Genomic DNA, 21451 nt, shown 5'->3' on the forward strand with positions numbered 1-21451 from the left:
AGGGTGAGCATATGAAAAAAGATAGAGGACAAATGATTATTAGGCAGCTACACAATTCATTATTGATGATGCAAAATCATACTTAGTACTAATATTACAGGAGATGCCTAGCATCCTCAGCTAAGATCAGGGCCCTGGTGTGCTGAGTTAGGCTGTAAGTTCTGTGTCTCTCATTATGTATATATACAGTACTTATCACAATGGGGCCCTCATCTCAGCTGGGGCCTTGAGGTGCTATCATAATAATTATTATAACATGGAGGAGAAAATAAGGACTGAAGTGAATGGGAGTAGGAGAGCCTTTTGGAGGAAAGTGGAGAAAAAAGGAGAGTGAGGCTGTGTTTGCCCCAAAGAGTTTCCAGTCTACACAGATAAGTGGGAAACAGAGGACAGAGACTTGCCCCCAGATCACTAACATAGGCAAGAACTGACCCAGATTTCCTGAGGCTCAGTCCACTTCGCTATTCATAAGGCCCATCTCACCTTTCTATTCAGCACAAAATCACACACTTATATCACAGTGTCTGCTTCTTTGCAATGCATACTTCTTGCTGAAACACAGGACAAATAGAAGCTGGCCATGCAAACACTTACACATGTGAATAATTTTACTTATCTGATTTCTCAGAGCCTCCTGTTCCGGTGATTGGATCCTCATGCCCACACAAAGCCCCATTTGATTTCAGTCGGGCTTCATCTGGGAACAGAATCCACCCATGTTGTTTCCATTGCAAGCTCCAGGCTAGCTCATGGGAATAAGACATGAGAGTCTGAAGGGGCTGAGCTCACAGAACATGTAAGCTTTTCAGGGCAGGGACTGTTTTGCCACTGTCCCTTGCAAAGAGTGAAGCATGTGCTTAGCCCTATTGAATTCAGTGCATTTACTCAGACACAAAGTTTAAGCACACGCATATAGCCCCAATTCTGCAAGCACTTATTCCAACACTTAATTTTACAGCTACACTGATTTCAGTGGGACTATCCATGGTCGGAAAGTGAAGCCTGTGTAGGATCAGGACTGTAGTCTTTGCCAGCCTAATGCCGTACCTGTGTGTACCGTGCAGTGTCGGGCATGCGGCCGATGGTCAGCGAACCATAACTGAGCCCAGGACAAGCCCAGGCTGCTGACACTTCACGAGAGAATCACAGGTGCTGCAAACAATAGCAAGTCAGAGAATGAGAACCAATGCACAGAAATATAATAAAATGAACAAGCACAAAAAACTATCTGCATTGAGCTGACAGGGAACGTACAGCAGCCGCCCCCATCCAGCGGCGGCCCCCAGGGGCCATGGGACATGTGGGAGTCCCGAGCGCCCCAGGGGAACTACATTTCCCAGCGCGCCCCGCGGCCGCGGGGGCTGCCGGGGAGGGCGGAGCTGCCAGCTGCTGCTGCTGCTGCTGCTGTGTTGTTGGCGGCGGTGGGGAGCGGAGCGGGGCTGCGGGGAGAGGCCCCCGACGCCGAGCCCGGGGCGGCCGCCCGAGAGCCGGCTGCGCAGCGCGGTGAGCGCGGGGTCTGCAGGGGGGCCGAGATAGGGGCGGGGCCGAGGAGAGCGGCTGGGGGGGGCCAGGGGGCAGGCATTGAGGGGAGCAGAGATAGGGGCGGGGTCAAGGGGGTTCTGGGGGGGCCGGGGGAAAGGGGGTGCAGGGACCTGGGGGGCAGGCATTGAGGGGAGCAGAGATAGGGGGTGTGGCCAAGGGGGTTCAGGGGGGGCCGGGGGAAAGGGGGTGCAGGGACCTGGAGGGCAGGCATTGAGGGGAGCAGAGATAGGGGCGGGGCCAAGGGGGTTCTGGGGGGGCCGGGGGAAAGGGGGTGCAGGGACCTGGGGGGCAGGCATTGAGGGGAGCAGAGATAGGGGGTGTGGCCAAGGGGGTTCTGGGGGGGCCGGGGGAAAGGGGGTGCAGGGACCTGGAGGGCAGGCATTGAGGGGAGCAGAGATAGGGGCGAGGCCAAGGGGGTTCTGGGGGGGCCGGGGGAAAGGGGGTAAAGGGACCTGGGGGGCAGGCATTGAGGGGAGCAGAGATAGGGGCGGGGCCAAGGAGTGCGGCTGGGGGGGGCCAGGGGGCAGGCATTGAGGGGAGCAGAGATAGGGGGCGGGGCAAGGGGGTTCTGGGGGGGCCGGGGGAAAGGGGGTGCAGGGACCTGGGGGGCAGGCATTGAGGGGAGCAGAGATGGGGGGCGGGACCAAGGGGCTCTGGGGGAAAGGGGGTGCGGGGACCTGAGGGGCAGGCATTGAGGGGAACAGAGATAGGGGGTGGGGCCAAGGGGGGTTTGGGGGAGGCTGGGGGAAAGGAGGTGCAGGGACCTGGGGGGCAGGCATTGAGGGGAGCAGAGACCTGGCGAGGAGCAGAGTGGGGGGGGATGCAAGACTTTGGGAAAGCCCCCGTGATGGGAGGGGCAAGGGGCTAAGGGAGTGTGGGGGTGCTGGACTCTGGATGATGGAGGTGGAATGGGGGAGATCTGCTGTCTAGGGCCATGAAACGTTAGGAAGCCAGCTGGGAGCGGCGCCTGCTTCCACCTTGTGGGGTGTGGGGCTGGGATATTGCAACCTTTGGCTACGGTTTTTTTTGTGCATCTGGAGTTAGGCCCTTGGACCTTCTCTTAGCACTCCAGAAGGTATTGTTTCTGTCGAGCTGAGTTTTTGGGGTGACTGGGATCTGGGGGGTAGGACTGGAGATGTGAGAGCATTCCCGGTGTTCAGTGGCAGCATCCCAGGCTTTTGGGGGGGGAGAAGGGAGGTCTCCAGGGAGAGGTGACTTGCTGGCTTGGCAGCCCTAGAGTCGTGGCTATCCACAGACCAGATACAGTGTGGGGAAGTCTCCCACATCTCCCCAGGCACATCTCCCTACAATTACCTGCAGAGGCCCTTTGGTCCCTATGTCTGACAGCATCTTTTGGTTCTCCACTGAGGCTGCCATCTCCATTGTGATCTGGGTCTTTGTCCAAAGACCCAACTGCTCTGCCAGCCTGAGCTGGATTTGAACTCATGAGCTCGAGGTGAAAGACTCAGTGTCCCATCCCCTCTTTGTCCTCCCCTCGCTGACTTTCTCAAAGCTGAGCTGTTGGACAAAATCAAATTGTGCGACTAGAGCAAGGCGTCCGCTCCTGCAGCAGTTTCCTATAATACAGTGTAGTGGAATGAGCTGGCATAGCTAGGAAGCAACAGGTCCCTAAGTTGCCACGAAGAGGTTAATAGTGGGAGGCATATGAGGAAAGTGCAGATTGGAACAAATTCTGCTGTGCAAACAGAGGTAGGGGGTGAAACTGGAGCTAGGGGCGGGAGCAGAGGCCTTCTGCAGTTCATAGGCAATGCAACCCTCAATACCCGCTGCCAAGAAGCAGTGGGGATCTCCGCACATGTGGGAAATCCCCAGCAGAGGCATGCTATGTGGCTGAGAGAAGCTGGGGCATGAGTCTTGTATGGTGGGTTCACTTCTGGCTTGGGTATGTATTTCTCCTTCCTCTGCGTCCCAAGCAGTGCTGAAGAGGCCTCAGGGCACACACATCTCCTGGACAGCCTGCAATCTTTGCTTTGCTCAGATTACTAGCTTTTTGGGGCAGGGACTGGTTTTATTTTGCACTTGTACAGCCTCTAGCACCACAGGATCCAGGTCCTTGTCCATGCCTGGGAATCCTAGGTGCTACCACCGTACAGGTAAATTATACTATTGTGCAGCCATATTGCTATTGTCACGGGGAAACCCAAGCAACTGGCAGTTGTGCTGTATGCTGTGGGAGCCCCTGTTGTTCCAAAGAGAGAAGGTCACTGAAAAGTGATGAAAAGTCCCAGGTCCCAAAAGTGACTCTGGGGCCACATGAACATCCCTCAGGTGGCTCAGGGAATAAAACTGGATGATCTGCGCAATACCAGTTGTATGAGAACTCCCATTGAAAGCTTGTTATGTGCAGTGTTTGCTTTGATAATAGCAAACCATATTCAAATGACAGCAACCACAGATGGCTGCCATCCCCTTCTCCCCACATCACCCCACAGTCATAACTAGAGATCTGGTTATGCCAATGTTCAGATTTTTCGGATGATGTGTTCTGGAAGTGGCACTTGGAAGCTGTACATTACGGATCAAGATTTGATCCCACTTGTATATTTTAATTCAGGCCCTTTGCTCTAGTTAACAAGATAAAGAGGGTGCAGCTGGGAGACCCTGGCTGAAGCAGAACCAGTGTGAACGTGGTACTGGGAGCTGGGACCCCCCCCCCAAGTCCTTAGCTGAGCTCTGCTATTGATTGCTGTGTGGGTAGGAGCAAGTGACTTCCCCTCTTTGGAGAACCTTGGCGTCATCTATAGAACGAGGCTGCTGATGCTTTGGGGTGCTGTCAGGTAGGGGTTGATTAGTAAATGTGTAGAGAGCTCTGTGCATCTGGGGTGTGATCATTCCAGACCCTCCTCCAAAAACCTGTAGGCCCTGGTCCTGCTACCCTGTGGAACAGACTGACAGTCTGCACACACACAGCTTGAGCAAATGTTGAGGCACTCGTGGATCATGTACAAAACACCGTTCAAATCCTCTGGCTTTTTGCAACATAGCATTCCCTGAGCTCTTGTGGATGTAAGGCCAGAGCCTCATCTCACTGATGCTGCTGTAAACCCCAGATCATCCCATTGACTTCACAGAAGTCATTCTGGGATTCCCCAGGGTGGCTGGGGTTGGAATTGACTGTGTTCTACTCCAACCTGTCTAGAAAGCACTTCATAGCACACCCCACACCTGACTTCCCCACAGCCTCACTCCTCCTCTAGTCATTCCTATCTTTGTAAAGTGGGCATAAAAAGACAATGCCAGGTGCTAAGACGTGGATGATGCAGCCCAAATGATCTGTTGGGTTTTTCAGTATCATCCCACCACCTAAATTAGATTTATGCTGGCACTAATCAGGTAATATTAAGTGTTTTGAAAATGAACATGATGGTGTAAAAGGACTTGTTACATTCCTCCAGAGCTATAGAGTCCATCTGGCAGGCGGTGGAGGTGCTGGTACTTCTCTTGGCAAGTGGTGGAGCATAGCCCGTTCCCATATAACACTGCAGCAAACAGGCGCTGTACACCTCTCACAATGTGGTAGGATGGTCCCCACCTTCCAACCGATCCTGTGGCTGGCAGGTGTGTTGGGAAGGGCTGCCCTTCAACTGGGGTGCTGTGGAGAAGAGCAGGTTTTAGGAGGCCACGTCCATCCCCATTAAGGAGGGTGGGGAGCTTGCTTGCTCCCCAGTGGCCAGCCCACACATATTGAAGGCATCATGCCCATCTGCCCAGCGAATGGCTCACTGCCTCGTTGGCCCATTAACACCCCGATCTCCCAGATACTGTCTTGCGTAATGTGTTGGTTGTTTGTCATGTGTTGGTTCCAAAGGCCCCTCCCTTTGGAGTCCTTGACCCCGTGTGGCCCTGGCATGGGATGGTGCAACTGCTGCTGGCTTCAGCCAGAGTCACAGGGTTTAATTTGGCTCTCATTTAGAGTGCCATTTCAATATAACGCAGGAAGGCAAGCAGCTGAATATGGGCGAAATATAAAGTGCTTTTATACAAATGCTAGAAATCGCAATTCTCTGATGGGTGAACTAGAGTGCCTGGTATTCAATGAGGATATTGATGTAATAGGCATCAGGGAAGCTTGGTGGAATGAGGATAATGATGGGACACGGTAATACCAGGGTGTAAAATATATAGGAATGACCGTGTAGGTTGTGGGTTGAGGGAGTGGCATTATATGTTAAAGAAAACAGAGTCAAATAAGGTTCTTACATGAAACAAACTATACCATGGGCTCTCCATAGACAGAAATTCCATGCTTGAATAAAAAGAGTAGAACAGTAGGAATACACTGCTGAACACCTGACCAGGGTGGGGACAGTGATTGTGAAATGTTATGGGAAGTTAGAGAGGCTGCAAAAGCAGAAAGCAGAATAATAATGGGTTAGGACAGGGATAGATAAGAAGACAAAAAATATCATATCACTATACAAATCAGTGGTGCACCCATACCCTGAGTATAGTGAGCAGTTCTGGGTACCCCATCTCAAAAAGGATATGGTAGACCTAGAAAAGGTTCAGAGAAGAGCGACACAGATATTCAAGGATATGGAACAGCTTCCATACATGGAGAGATTAAAAATTTAGGGCTGTTCATCTTAGAAAAGAGACAGCTAAGGGGCAATATAATAGAGGTCTATACAATCATGAATGATGTGGAAAAAGTGAATAGAGAAGTGTTACTAATCCTTTCCCATAATACAAAAACCAGGGGCCACTTGCTGAAATTAACAGGTGGAGGATGAATACAAACAAGGAAGTACTTACTCACACAGCAATTGTCATGGGATGTTGTGAAGGCCAGAAATATAACTGGATTCAAAATAGAATTAGGTAAGTTCATGGAGGATAGGTCCATCAATAGCTACTAGCCAAAATGGTCAGGGATGCAACCCCATAGTCAGGGCGACTCTAAACCTCTGACTGCCAGAAGCTAAGAGGGGAGGACAAGGGTGGATCATCCAACTGCCCTGTTCTGTACACACCCCTGAAGCCCTGGTACTGACTACTGTCAGAGACAAGATACTGGGCTAGATGGACCATGGTCTGACCCAGTGTGACCGTTCTTATGTTCTTCTTGGGAGTCACTTCTCTGCCCTCCGGGATGAGCTCTGCTCTTTGCCAGCACAAACTTCTCTCTCCTTCCAGCTGAATGTTTGCTTTCGGCCAGAGCTGCATCTGATCCTGTGGGGTGAGGAGGAGAGTTCATAACCCCAGCGCTTTCAGGGATGTGGGGACCCCAGACAATAGGTCAGACTCTGTATGGCACCCCAGATGTTACTGCTGCCTCTTCCATGTGTGATCTGTGCGCTGTGCTGGGTTCCCTGGAGGAGATGGACGTGCAGGGGATATACGCCCGCCTTGCCTCCCTAGACAAGCTGCAGCATAGTAAACAAATTGCATTAAGGGATGTAAGAGACTTGACCCCTTGTGAGCAGCAGTGCAGTGCTTCCCTGGGGCACCACGCCTCTCAATTTACGTGTGTCACAGGGACTGCCTGGCAGGATGCATGTCAGTCAGTTCAAGGGCATGAGAGGTTAAAGGAGATGAGTTGATCTGGCTGTCACAGGGTGACCAGATGTCCCGATTTTATAGGGACAGTTCTGATTTTTGGGTCTTTTTCTTATATAAGCTCCTATTACCCCCCACCCCTGTCCCGATTTTTCACACTTGCTGTCTGGTCACCCTAGGCTGTCAGCTGGGATGTTAGGGGGGATTCAGTTTGCTGAACGGGACTGGTACAGACTCAGTGGCCACATGGTCCCACCCTCTGTCTCTGCTGTTCATGCAGAGAGCAGCAGGCCATGTGCTGATCAAGCAGCTAACCAAAGTCCATCTGACTAGGGGTGAGCAGAACAGCTCAAAGCGATTGTCTGCTACGTTCTGGCTGCAGGCATCAACTCTCCGCTGCTTCAGCTGGAGCCAAAGACATGTTCCCCTCAGCCACAGCTCGTGAATCAGATCCCTCTTCTGTGCAGGAAGGATGGCACTGGCTCTGCTCTGGGTGCAGCCTGTTGCTGGTCTCCTGAAAGGACAACAGGAAGTTACATCTGAAGCGTTTTACCTTTTCTCAGAGACTTCTCTGTGAATTTGGGAGTGAGGGAGGTAATTGCAGAGGTTAAAGCCAGGGGTTGGGCAGGCTTCCCATTGTCAGTGTTGACTGTGCACCTCAGTCTTGACCCACAGCACATACCAAAATACCTCAGTTATTCAGCACCCCCTGCATTTTCATGCCTGGTGTCCCCTGCACAGCTCTGCCATTGCATCCAAACGGTTAGGCACATACAGGTTTCAAGGCCAGAAGGAACATTTCTAATCATCTACTCTGACCTCCTGTATCTCACAGCCCCGAAACGCCCTCCCAGTGATTCCTGCATTGAGCCTGGGAAGTGGTGAGGGAGGAGTGATGTCAAGTGATGGAGAATACACCCGCTGCTCTGTTGAAGGTGTGGCACCTTTGGGAGACAGATGGCGATGAGGTTACTTGCTTCAGTCCCACAAAGGTCTGAGCTAGGGTGACTAGACAGCAAGTGTAAGAAACCAGGGGGTTGGGAATAATAGGCATCTGTGTAAGAAAAGCCCCAAATATCAGGACTGTGCCCATAAAATCGGGACATCTGGTCACTCTAGCTGAGTCTGAAAATATTGCTGACTTGGCTTAGCAGTGACTTCATTGCTCAGTACCGTGAGTTATCCCATGGTCTGGGAGCAATGTGCTCACAGGATTGGGCCCATCCCGTGCACATTTTGGCTGTCTCTGGAATCTGAGGGTTTTTTTGGTTGTGATCTCGCTCTGACTGAATGACATCACAATCTGCCTTCCAAATGGAGCCAGCTTTGGAATGTACCAGCTGAGATCTGCTGAGGGGTGGGTGAAACCCCTCATTTCCTGTTTGCTTTGTGATGGTGGTTTTTATCCCTGTAGGGTGGTGGCAGCGTTCGAACCTTGGCCGCAGATAGGTCTGTCCAGCTCCTGCCCCTTGTGTGTTCCATCATTAGCTGGAGGTTCAATCAGCATGCTCTGTATTGAATCCCGGGACTGGAGTTTGCTGCTGAACCTGTTTCATTGTGCAGGTGAATGGGTGCAGCAGCCCTTGGCCCTGAGGTTTCATGGATTGCTGTATATGGCACCAAATTCAACCTCAGCCCAGCCATTGATGATCTTCTCCTTTCCAGCAGTGAGTCTCTTTCTGGCCATATCAGAATTGCTTTGAAAATGCTTCTTTCCATGCTGCTCCTGGGGTCTGCATGTTCTACCCCCCGGCAGAGTGGGAGCCTTCTCCTGTAGGATACGTCCTGGTGAACAGACCTCCCTACATCATTACCTCACCATGGCTTTTCTAACCTCGCTGTCAAGGATCTCTCTCCTGGAGCTCTTCATTTCTCCTTCCCGTTGCTGTAATGATCTTTCCAAAGATCATTGGTAGACTTTTTGTGTGTGTGTGTGTCCGGCTTGTGAAAGAAGAGCCCGGTTCTGTGATGTGGGTCAGTGTGTAGGCTCCTGCAGCCACGCAGAACCCTGGGGCAGTCAGTGGGGCTAATCCTAGGTGTAAGGTTACACACACCTAAGACTTTGCAGAATCAGGGCTGAAGTTTTTCTCTGGACATGTTATGGCCTGGATCCGGCAAACCCTTAAGCATGTGGGTAACTATGCTCCTGATTTTGCAGGACCAGGGCCTTAATGTGTCCTGCGAAAGAAAATTTGGTCCATGTTATGCTGTGGTATTACCCATTTGGCTCTTCACAGGCAGTGTCACAAGACTGAAATCATCCATGTGCCCCGGTTTCACCAGAATATACCACCAGAGTTAGAAATACCCCATTGTAGAGATGCTTCCCATTTCCTTGGCACCTTCCACCTGAATCTCAAACTTGAGTGTGAATCCCACACAAGAGTATTGTCTCTATTTTACAACTCGGGTAACTGAGGCAGGGGGCAGTGAAGTGACTTGGCCAAGGTTTTGTGGTGAGAGGGTGGCAGTGTCTGGGACAGAATCCGGTAGTCCTGACTTCCTGTCGGCTGCTTTACCTGCAAGACAGTGCTCCATCCTGGGCTGGTCTTGGCTGAGTAGCTGGGGCAGGGAAGGGTGGGGCCATTGCATGGAGGGTTCTGGTTAGCTTCCAGCTTAGTGGAGTGGCAGAGTCTGCTGCCTCCCTGCGCTGACCTGCCTCTTGCTCTTCTCGGTTCAGTTCAGGACTGCCTATCCAACGCAGGAGCCAGCATGAACGTGGGGACGGCACACAGCGAGGTGAACCCCAACACCCGCGTCATGAACAGCCGAGGCATCTGGCTCTCCTACGTGCTGGGGATTGGCCTGCTGCATGTGATCCTCCTCAGCATCCCCTTCTTCAGTGTCCCCGTGGTTTGGACTCTCACCAACATCATCCACAACATGGTAAGGGGGTGCTGTGGCTAACTGGCCCCATGGGGAACCCCCAGCTGGGCTCGTTGGTCACATGGGTGGTTAGCCCTTAAAGGGATACTGCCGAGGGATCCTACAGTGAAATCAAACCCAAGTCCTGAGTTCCCACAAGTGTGTGGGATGCAGTCTGCCTGACTGAGCAGCCTCATAGACTTTAAGGTCAGAAGGGACCATTATGATCATCTAGTCTGACCTCCTGCACAAAGCAGGCCACAGAACCCTACCCATCCACTTCTATAACAAACTCCTAACCTATGTCTGAGTTATTGAAGTCTTCAAATTGTAGTTTGAGGACCTCAAGCTGCAGAGAATCCTCCAGCAAGTGACCCATGCCCCACGCTGCAGAGGAAGGTGAAAAACCTCCAGGGCCTCTGCCAATCTGCCCCAGAGGAAAATTCCTTCCCGACCCCAAATATGGCGATCAGCTAAACCCTGAGCATGTGGGCAAGACCCACCAGCCAGCACCCAGGAAAGAATTCTCTGCAGTAACTCAGATCCCACTCAATCTAACATCCCATCACAGATCACTGGCATACTTACTTGCTGATAATCAAAGATCAATTGCCAAAATTAATTGCCAAAATTAGGCCATCCCATCATAGCATCCCTTCTGTAAACTTATCAAGCTTAGTCTTAAAGCCAGATATGTCTTTTGCCCCCATTACTCCCCTTGGAAGGCTGTTCCAGAACTTCACTCCTCTAATGGTTAGAAACCTTCATCTAATTTCAAGTCTAAACTTCCTAGTGTCCAGTTTATATCCATTTGTTCTTGTGTCCACGTTGGTACTAAGCTTAAATAATTCCTCTCCCTCCCTAATATTAATCCCTCTGATATATTTATAAAGAGCAAGCATATCCCCCCTCAACCTTCTTTTGGTTAGGCTAAACAAGCCAAGCTTATCCTAGGCTCATCTCCCTTTCACCTTGAGGTCATGGGTTCTAATCCAGCCCAGGTGGTAATTTTTGGGTCTCAGACCAGCTCCCATCCGGGCAAGTGTCTACATCATCAAAGCCACCTGAAGAGCGGAAATAGGCTGTGGGGTGTAAACTACTGTCTGGCCCCCGGACACATGGCAGAGCAATGCAAGGTGGGGGAGCCTTGTGTGACGACTGTCCTCTTGGCTGACTCAGAGGGTTGAACCAGCAACTTCCCGGGTTGGAAGTGTGAATCTCTACGGCTTGAGCTAAAGGATCAAGGACTAGGAGCTGTGACAGCCTCTCATCCTCTGAGAGTCAGGCCCAGAGTGGGACCTGCTGCCCGCTGGTTACACTCACTTTGCTGTTGCCCAGGAATCCTCTGGTGTTACTGGCAACAAAGGGAGAGGCAGGAAGGGCAAGGTGGGTTTTTGCACCCAGGGTGGAGGGTTTAAAAAATCAGCTGCTGACTTGTAAGCTGACAGTGGGATGGGCCCATATGAGAGGACCAGGGTGCAAAGCCGAGGGATAGGGGTGGGGGTTGTTGGCTATTTGTCTGAGTCTGATGATGCTGTCTCTGGAGCAAGTGCATAATGTGAACGGGGTGTCACTGACTCGAGTGTATCACAGAAATGAAACAGTCAGTTTTCCTCATGGGTGTGGGCTAGGGTGTGTGGATTTTTTTTCAGGGGATGGGTGTGGGGTGCAGGTGAGAGGACGCACTGCAGCCCTCTGCTGGGACATGACAGGACCGCAGCCATTCAGTGGAACCTTTTCCTCTGGGGCTGAGAAAAACACCCCATGCTTTTCACTGATGATGTATTCTCCCCTCCTGACTCCCCTCTTGTTTTAGTCTGTGTGTTTCCCTGAGATCAGATCGTGGCTCCATGCAGCAGCTTGCTCCCTGATTTCCAGATCAGAGAAACACAGACGTTGGCACAGATGCAGCAGCTGGTCTATTTGTGCCCTTTGGTTAAAGTGATTCTCGGCTTGAGATTAATCAGAGACCGGGAATTGATTCCCTCGCACGGCTCCTGATGCCCCATCTCATAAAAACCATCCAGATCTCTAGCAATCGGCAGCTGGAGCTGAGAGCAAAAGGGCTGAGATCAGCACTGGTGCGCTCTGCTCTTGTGCCAATCAGACCTCCTTGCCTTGACCTCTGTCCAGTTTAGAGCCGTGAGTCTTAGGAGCAGGAGGCTTTTAAAGAGCCAGCAGCACTTGTTCATAAACAACAATACCAACAGATTTGCCGTTGGCTTATCCAAGGATTTCTTGCTTGTGTGTACCTGGAGTGAGTGTCACTGGAACCTTTCCAGGAGACTGCTTAAGTTTCAGTTACAATAATACTTGGCTATTATCTAGTGCGTCTCACCAGTAGAGCTCACAGTCCTTTACACAGGAGATTGGTGTCATTATCCCCATTTTACAGATGGGGAAACTGAGGCACAGAGAGGCTGACTTGCCAAAGGTCAGAGCTGGACATAGAAGCCAGGGTTCCTGAGTGCCCAGTGCAGTGTTGTGTCCACTCCCCATAAATAATATTGCTAAGCCTTTGCCTTCCTCTAGAGCTGTACGGTTTAGAATCTCCACGCTCATTGCAAATAGCGAGGCATTACCCTTCTCCTCTCATGCGTGGGGGTCTCTATTATCACTGTTTCACAACTGAGGGAACTGTGGCACGTAGGGACAAAATGTCGGTTGAGGTTAGTACTGGGAATAGAGCCTGGGCGATGCCACTCTCAGCACCCACATGGAACGCAGGGCTGAGGGCAGCGAGTCTGTGGCTGTTCCATGTCAAAGGCTTTCTCCTGGCCGACAGGCAGGAAGCACCTGGTATTGTCTGTGCAACTGTATGGCCATGTTCACGCCCAAGTCTGTGCATCAGGAAGAGATGTGATACTGGAGTTTAGGGTGACCAGATGTCCCGATTTTATAGGGACAGCCCCGATTTTACCCCCCACCCTGTCCCGATTGGTCACATTTGCTGTCTGGTCACCCTACTGGAGTTTGATTCCACTCCATGTGTGTTCTCCTCTGATGCCGGGGATCTGAATTTCCTAATGTGACCGTCACCATCTTGGCCAGGGCACCAAGGAGCTCCAGAGGTAAAAGCAGGAGCTGCTACAGCTGGAGCCCAAGAGCCCAGGCGTCCTAGCTGGGCTGTAACCAGCTCGTATCCGGTGGGACCCTAATTGCCAATGCCAAAAAAAACCCTCTCATCGGATGAGAGCTCCCCCTGGTGGCACAGCCCTGACTTGCAGCTTGCGAATGTAAGAGCTTTCCTAGCCATGGGTTGTGGGTGGCTAAGGTCAACCTGGTCTCAGACGGCTGCACAAGTTTTACCTTCTGCTCGTGTTTGCTACAGAGCATGTACATCTTCCTGCATACCGTGAAAGGAACGCCCTTTGAGACTCCGGACCAGGGGAAAGCCCGGCTGCTCACGCACTGGGAGCAGATGGACTATGGGGTGCAGTTCACGGCATCGCGCAAGTTCCTGACCATCACGCCCATCGTGCTGTGAGTACTTCAGGCGGGCTGGTCACAGCAGCACCCTGTCGAGCGAAGCTAAAACCCTCCGTTGTCCTCCAAAAACAGTGCTCCCTCGGTGCTAAAAGGAGATCCACATATGTTGCGACAACAGATTTATTCACAGTATCCATAGCCCACTTGTGTCTGTGCTGCTGTCCACCACTCATGGCGTGGATGTCGTGGGGGATCTGCTTTGAGCTTTTGTCAAGGTGCTATTCAACCTGGGTCAGTGCCCAGAAAAAGCACTGTCAGAAAGAGACCAGTGCAGCCCTGATAATGTGCTTCGAAGGTCCACTATCTCACAAGTCACCAGGGCTGGCAGTGATTAACTTTATTAACATTAATATTAACATTATTTATATGTATTACGGTAGCAGCTAGGAGCCCTAGTCACAGACCCAGAACCCCATTGTGCTGGGTGCTGCACAGGTACAGAACAAAAAGACTGTCCCTGACCCCCAAAGTGGATACTCTAGCGATGGTTTGAGGCAAGCTCTATGAGCCTGTATGGACCAGAATGACGGGCAGTGGTTTCAGCCCACCAGCAGCCTGACTGTTGTCAAGTTACACTCACTAACTGACCGCCCCACTGAATCTAGCCCCCAGACCAGGGGCATTGGATTTGGCCTCATGGCAGAAGGGATTTGGCGGAGGGCAACGAGAGGGCTTTGTGGATTTTTATGGGGAATTCATTCCCAGAACAAGTGGCAGCAAGGGAGAAGCATGAAGCTGCTCGTCTGCAAATCTAACAGATGGGCCGTGAAGGCTGGCACCCTGCCTTTGCTGGAGGCAGGTGTCAACCTCTCAGGAGTGAATGAGAGAAGTAGGGTGGGAGAGGCTGCGAAGGGCTCTGAAAGCAAAGACGAGTAGTTTATGTTTAATGTGATGGATAAATTCTTTAGAGCATCCAAAGTCCGCAGAGTCCCAGTGAAGTGGTGGAGTCTGGATCAGACTGTAAAATCACATCACCAAGGGGAACATCTTGTTTTTCACCCCTCTCTGTCCCCTGGCTCCCCTGCCACCCACATTTCAGTTCTGACTGATGTAATCGCTGCTGGGAAATGTTGTTTTCTAGCCATTTCCAGTGCGAGGGGTGGAGGGTAGGCTTCATCACCACGGACTGAAGCTATTTCTGAAGGGCCGGTCTGTTCTGTGTCTGTTGCCAAAAGCACACACAAGCTGCTGCTGCAAAGATGCTCAGTTGTTAGTCTTTTGGGACCAGAGCTCATGGCCAGAAGGAGAGAGAGACTGAGATCCCCCAGTGTGAGACTAAATCCACTTTGGAATTGGGGCTCACTAGCTGCTAGAAACCGGATCCTTGATTTTTATTTTGGCTCACCCAGCTTTGCTGTGGTGTGCTAATCTGAAGCCCTGTCTGTCTGCCCTGAGCTGGTGGCTAGATTCCAAGGTAGGGTCGGCTAGTGGGCGTAACTTATACACCAAGGGAGTGGTATGGGGTTGTAGCAGGAAACACAGTCAGAGTCACTTGCAACCAATCTCTCTCCTCAGATCGTCACTGGTCCCGGGGGGTGATGGAAGCTGTGGGTAGCTGTGATTCAACTTCTGCTGCTCTCTCCCCTAGGTATTTCCTCACCAGTTTCTACACGAAATATGACCGGATACACTTCATAATCAACACCATCTCCCTGATGAGCGTCTTGATCCCCAAGCTACCCCAGCTCCACGGAGTCCGGATCTTTGGGATCAACAAGTACTGAGCCCCCTGGATGAAGTGAGCTGAAGTGGAAGGGGAAACCCGGTGGTCTTAGTCCTCCCTCCCTCCCGGCCGGGCTATAATTTCACAGCGGCTCTTTAAAGGCAGTATCCAATAGACTTGTATACCGCATGCAGGATCCTCGTGCCCAATAAATCTAAGCAAACTCTGGAGTAGCAGAATCCTGAGTAGAGTGTAGCATGGAGCCAGGAGACTGCGGGGGTGGACTTCTTGTGCTCCAGTATCTTGAGTAGATGCAGATAAACTGAGACGTTGAGGTACAAGTAAGTCAGTGTCTGGAGAGACTCTCATCCAGAGGCCAATATGCTGCTGGAGAGAGCAGGGGTGGGGAGAAAGCTTTAAGAGCTAGTGGTCATTACTATGGCAAATGCACTTTAAAATGCATTGGCCCTCTTTGAGGTTAGATGCACTCACGAAGGGCTATGTGGGGAAATTAAAGGGTGGCATCGCCAGATTTCCCAGGTGTGAAAAACTAGTTGGCCACTTTAATTTTGGGAGGTGGATTTTATTCGTAAACCTCTCTCCTCCTGTTGGGGAGGGAATCATTTTTTCTAATGAGAAAACAGGAAGGAGTGACTTGGCATTTCCAGGGGAGCTTTCCCATTTTCCAAGGTACAGTTTGTGTGTGATTCGGGGGGGTGGAATTGGATTCCAAGGTGTTTCTGTTAATTTAAACTATAACCAATGTCTGTCTTTGTTTAAAGTGGAAGTGGTTATATTTTAAAGCGTGTGTGATTGGGCGGGGGGGTATTCTCCCCCATCACATGCAGCCCAGCAGTGTTACCCTTAATCCTACTGCCACATAGGGCTAAGAGGTGTGATGCTGCTGGTTGTTAGTTGTGTGATTAAAAATGTTAACACTGCCCAGGAGAGGTATCTGAGTCACTTGACGTGGAGATGGGGGAGAGGAGAAAGGCTGATGACTGACAGGTTTGCTCTAGGTGAAGGATGGAGCGTCGTCAGGTACGGTAATGGGGTGCTGGTACAGGCAGAGAGGTGACCATGTTTGGTTTAAATGGGTCTCGTTCTCCCACCCCCTTTGCCCAGGACTCCAATGTCTAGATCTAGATCAGTGGCACTTGCCAAATACCAGTGCTGGGCACATCTCAGCATGTGACAGGCCAGGCAGAAAACCCTTCTCGGACTTCTGGTTGGGCCTGATGACTTGTCAGTAGCATACTGTGGGCCACAAGCGAGGTTAAAGGAGCTGTAGAATAGGAATATTGTAGTGGTGCCACGTTGCTGAGTGAAGGCAGGAGCAGAGGGCAAATGTGGCTGGCTGGCAAGAGGGCAACGGGTCTGAGCGGTCACTGAAGCATTTAGCTTTTCAGTGGCATAGAAAATCCAAGATGTACAATCTGTCACATCCCCAGACCATGGCTGCAGAAGATTATCTGAAGGTGTTTGGCACAGCAGGGGGACAAGCAACTCTTGCTTTGCTGACTTCTTCATTATCCAGATTTGTTGTACTTGTTTAAATCCAAAGTCCTGCCGTTCTGCCCCTGATCTGGTGGCTAGATCCAGAGGTGGGGTATGGCACATGTCAGTTAGTGGGTGGAACTTGCACCCCTAGAAAGTGAGGGGCAATAGGGCGTTGCAGAGGGCAGTTAAACCACAAGGGGTGCAAACCACCCTTCTGTTTCTGACTCTTGTTTTGATTTTGTTTATGCATCATGATCTTATTTCAGGCTGCTCAGTGGAGCGATCGTGTTTTCTGCACCCTGCATTGGCAGGTGGGAGGGAGCCCTACCTAGTAAAGTGTGTGTGTGTGTGTATTTCTACTAAGTGGCTGTTAGCAGATGAGCTAGTTATCCATAGAATCAGGAGCTGGTCTGGAGGACGATATGGGATTTTTAATTTAATTATAATCTGCAATAGAAATGCAATAATCCCAGTGTGGAAAGAGATTGTTGAATAAAGTTTTGAGAATCATCGTTTGGGGTAAATGAGAGGCTTGTAATTAGTAGACGGGTGGGGGGGGCATTTTCAATATAACAGGGAGGTTTGGATAACCGAGGATGAAGCAAAGTTGCAACACTCAATCTCCCCTTCTCCCCCCAGATTGCCAGCTAGAGTGAAGGGTTAGCAGCAGAATTAGCCCCTAGTGGCTGGGGTAGCTGTCCACTCCTCGCAACCATAGGATTTTCTCAAGGGTCAATATGCTGATTTGAAATATGCCTTTGTTTATATTTTTCATGATACCCTTGCACATTCATGAAGGTGATTTTTGTTTGTTAGTGTTTTGAGTGTCTCGAGTTTTCTGACAATGTAAACGTTTTAAATAAGACATTTTTAGTTCCTGCATTAGGCAGATGTAGCTTTGGAACTGAGCAGGCGGTACAGTGGGTACTATCGAGAGAGTTTAGACCTGATCTGATGGTCCAAGGCAGGACTGGGAGACAGGAATTCCCAAATCTGAATCTCAGCCCTTGTACTGACTCCTCACCTGCCTTTGGGTGAACTGCTTAACCTCTCTGGCTCAGTTTCACCATTTGTACCTCGCAGGGGGGGAGAAATCATCAGTCTACCTCACAGGGCTGTTGTGAGGCTTATTTAGCCATTGTCTCTTAAGCGCTTCAAAGACGGAAAGGCTACTGTAAGTATTAGTGAAGAGGAAGATGGTGAGAAGAATTAGCTGGAGGAGGAGGAGGGAACCTGCTTTGGGTTCTTGAAAAAAGGAGCCTGTCAAATGTAGAAGGTTAATTTATTTAATACAAGGCTCTTCCTTTTTTTTTTTTCCCCCCCACCCCCATCCCTGACATGGTTGGGAGTGGATGGTTGCTTTGGTTACTGTACTGTATACCCCAGGACTGCTTTTCAAGCTACTAGCCTGTGATTTCTGAAAAAAATAGTTTCAGGCTAGTGCTATTTTCTGATCAGAATGTCTGAGTGGATTCAGAAATGAACATTGTAGATACATGGCAATGGGGAGACTGCAGGTTTCCACTCTGCAGTGATCGTACCTTCGCCCAGATGGCTGGGATGATGTGCCTAATCTAAGGTGCACACTGCTGGACGAATTCAGGTCTGGCAGGCCAGAGAATTACAGTGCTGATGCTGAACCTTCTCCAGTGAAAGAGACGGAACACGTGGCGTGGTGTTAATCTAGCTTTGGGGACAAATACAAACCTAACTAGAGATGACAAAATTACTTTAAAGGTGGGAATCTCGACCCAGAGAAGTGGGGCAGGAATCACTTTATCCTTATGTTTTGCAAAAAGGCCTTCTTTTTCTTTATTTGCTTAAAACCATTATTCCCGGATGCATGTAGGTTTTGCCTTTTCTCTCCCTCTCTCGTGCATGTAAATTATGCAAAGCTGGAGTGATTGTGTAGCAGAAATATAAGCTGACGCTAGGCACCAGACCCTTGGGCGCTGTGGAGTGGTGCAGCTCGACAGACCTGCATCAGCTAGGGTTGGGACCTGCACTTGCAGGTTGCTGGGTTCAGTGACACTGGTCACGTCCAATCAGTTCTGTTAAATTAATGATGAAATGTAAAAAAAAAAAAAAAATAAAATCATGAACTCTTCAGTGGGGCAGTTTAAAACCCGGAGTGCACGTTTTCCTCAACGGGTTTACGAAGACGTGATATTCATAGACAAGTCCAATGATTTCTCTTTTATGAGGATTTCAGTGAAAAGAGTTTCCGTGAAGCACTGCAGCGTGTGCTTTCGACACACAGAAGTCAATGGAATTTAAGCACACACTTAAGTGTTTTGCTGAATCGGGGCCTTGGCTCAAGTGAGAGGGGAATCAGGCCCTAGGACTTAACCAAAATCCCTTTTAAACTGTTAACTTTTTTAAAGAGCGATGCATAATTATGTGTCAGAGATCTGTTCCCCCTCCGTGTGCACAGGTAGCTTCCATTAAAATGTCAATCAGAAGGGGGAGTCTGAGTGTGCAGTGAGGGACAACAGCCCCCTTCACTAGGCACTTGCAGGTGATCTGGGAGACAAAGCAATGAAACGCTAGTCCAAACATTACGGAACAAACCACGCTGTAGATTTCCTGAAACGTTGCATTGAAACCACTTTTATAGAACGGGTGGGTGTGAAACGGGCCAGACATGGCAGTTCTGAATCAAGACAAATGATGAAGGGCCACTCAGGCTGTGGAGAGTTGGAGAAAACAGCAAACACACCAAGGAAGCTCCTTGGGGATAAAAAACCAGCTTTGGGCAGAAGAGGGATTGCATGCACCTCAGGTTGGGGAAGTTTGCAGGAATTTGGAGAGTCTTGAGCATTTAAATATGGCTGCAGCCAAGAGTGGTGGTGATCCCAGAGTGAAATTCAACCCTTGTGTAATGCGCCTAGGTGAATTAGACCCTGGACTCCCCTTGACTTTCAGTGGGATTTAGGTGCCTAACTCACTTAGGCCCTTCGGAAAATCTTCACCCAGGCCTTGTGCTGGCTTCCTGCATAGCGATCGGTGTGAATTTCAGTACAGCCAATGCTTCTCATTGTAGTTTTGTCTGTTGCGGATACAGAGAAGCAATAAAGAAACCAAGGGTTTTAAAATCTGTAACAATAGACCAGTTCACAGACATTGGCCTGACTCAAGCCATTCGCATTGCCTGCTGCTGTTGCTGTGAAGCCTTTTTCATCAGCCATTGAGAGAACTGTGTGCTTGTCCATATAGCACAGAAAGGGCATCTTCCCGCTTGGAGAAGATACAGAACAGCTTGGCCTTGCTGAGTGAAGGCGCCAGTCTTGCAATTGGATTCCAACAGCTGGATCTTTAACCCGACACTATACAGCCCTTCCGCATGGTCTAAGTGCAAGACTGGAGCCGCCTTTCCCCTTCCACCTGAGATCTAAGGCTCTTTAATCAATGAGGATTTATTTAAAAACAGCAGCAGCAACAGTTTAAAAATAATTTAAATATTAAAAGAACGGTCCTGGTCCTTGAAGAGGGGACAGTAGTTGGATCACTGCTGGCAGTAGCACACAGTCAAGACTCGTATTGCATATCATATGATTTTCTTTAATAGCAGTGAGATATATTGCTTCGATTTACCATCGTGCATAAAATAGATATATTTTTAAGTGTGTGCACATAATACACTCTTTGGATCAATTTCAGTGGGCTAAATCAGTTTTGTATGGAACATTCTTGCATTGTACATAGAAGTTTAGTTGTTTTTTTCCAGTTCCTTCTCTTTTTTGGGTATACAAAGAAGTTTCATCTAGAGGAACTTTCTAAGACAAAGTGTGAATATTATTTTTATTACTCCTTTGTACAGTATTCTAAGAGAAACTAATAAAGGTCAGTATTCATGTAACAACCTGTGTGGGCTTTTTACATTTGATATTTATGTGAAGTGATTTCATTTTAATCGCAAACTGTACTGCCACGAGTGAAAAAACAGTAAATGGCAATCTGCTAGCAAACCTATGCTGGTAACTTAATCGGGCTTTTCCTATCCCCTAGCAGATAAAGGCATAACAAGATCCAAGAGCTGGAGGCTGAGGTGTGCAAATTGGAAATAAGATGCATATTTTTAACAGAGAGGATAATCAGTCCTTGGAACAGATCCATGAAAGATCAGATGGATTCTCCATCACTTGGAGTTGTCAAATGGAAAGTGGTTGTCTTTAAAGATGTCCTCGTTCAGTCACCACTCGTTGAGCTGGAGGCAGGAATCGCTGGGAGAGATTCTCTAGCCTGTGCTATGCGGGAGGTCTGATTAGATGGTCAGAATTGGCCCTGCTGGCCATAAAAAATCTAGGCAGCTGGAGGCAGTCACCACACCAGGCCCACATAGAAGGGGCAGAAACGTATAGAGTCCTGGTTGGGATTATCGTCTGATCTTCAGTTTGAAATCGGTAGGTGAGTTAGTTGGTTTCCGGCTGATTCACAGACTGGGAAGATGCTTACGGACACTCAGCTCAACTCCCTGTCTGCAAAAGCAACCCCCAGCCCACAATAAAGCTGGACCCCACCCTCTGCTCCCAGGCTGTGTTCAACTTGCCTTCTCAGGAAAGGCCTGGAAGCAGCGATAAAGCCTGTTGCAGCAGGTCCTGAGTGTTGGCAAATCCAGGCTGTCAATATCAATATCCTGCTGCCAGCTCACTCGTTTAACTGGGGAGGGAGGGCAAATTCAAGGGTCCCAGCTGCAGGGGTATCATGTGGCAGCAGAAAGGGGTGGTCCTGAGAAAACTCCCCCAAGAGTTCCAAAACAAAACGTGGCCCTGTACATACTATGTAGAAAAGATGCAGCAGTCCAAAGCCCTAGAGTGCTTTGCAGATTACAAGTCAGTGCCTTGAAATGAATCAGAAATGTATGCACCCTGC

General features: G+C 49.8%; 1 protein-coding gene across 2 annotated transcripts; it reads left to right on the forward strand.

The window, feature by feature from the left end:
- Positions 1-1420: 1420 nt before the first annotated feature.
- ORMDL3 (ORMDL sphingolipid biosynthesis regulator 3) lies at positions 1421-20441 on the forward strand. 2 transcript variants are annotated; one of them, XM_050934802.1, is made up of 4 exons: positions 1421-1503; positions 9743-9948; positions 13259-13410; positions 15005-20441. In XM_050934802.1, the coding sequence occupies exons 2-4, from the start codon at positions 9775-9777 to the stop codon at positions 15138-15140; spliced, it is 462 nt and encodes a 153-aa protein (XP_050790759.1). In that variant the 5' UTR covers positions 1421-1503; positions 9743-9774; the 3' UTR covers positions 15141-20441. The 2 variants fall into 2 exon arrangements, with proteins under 2 accessions (XP_050790759.1, XP_050790758.1); XM_050934801.1 differs by lacking the exon at positions 1421-1503 and adding an exon at positions 6277-6384.
- The last annotated feature ends 1010 nt before the right edge of the window (positions 20442-21451 follow it).

Source organism: Gopherus flavomarginatus, chromosome 25 (genome assembly GCF_025201925.1).
Source record: "Gopherus flavomarginatus isolate rGopFla2 chromosome 25, rGopFla2.mat.asm, whole genome shotgun sequence".
In the NCBI taxonomy this organism is placed as follows: Eukaryota; Metazoa; Chordata; order Testudines; family Testudinidae; genus Gopherus; species Gopherus flavomarginatus.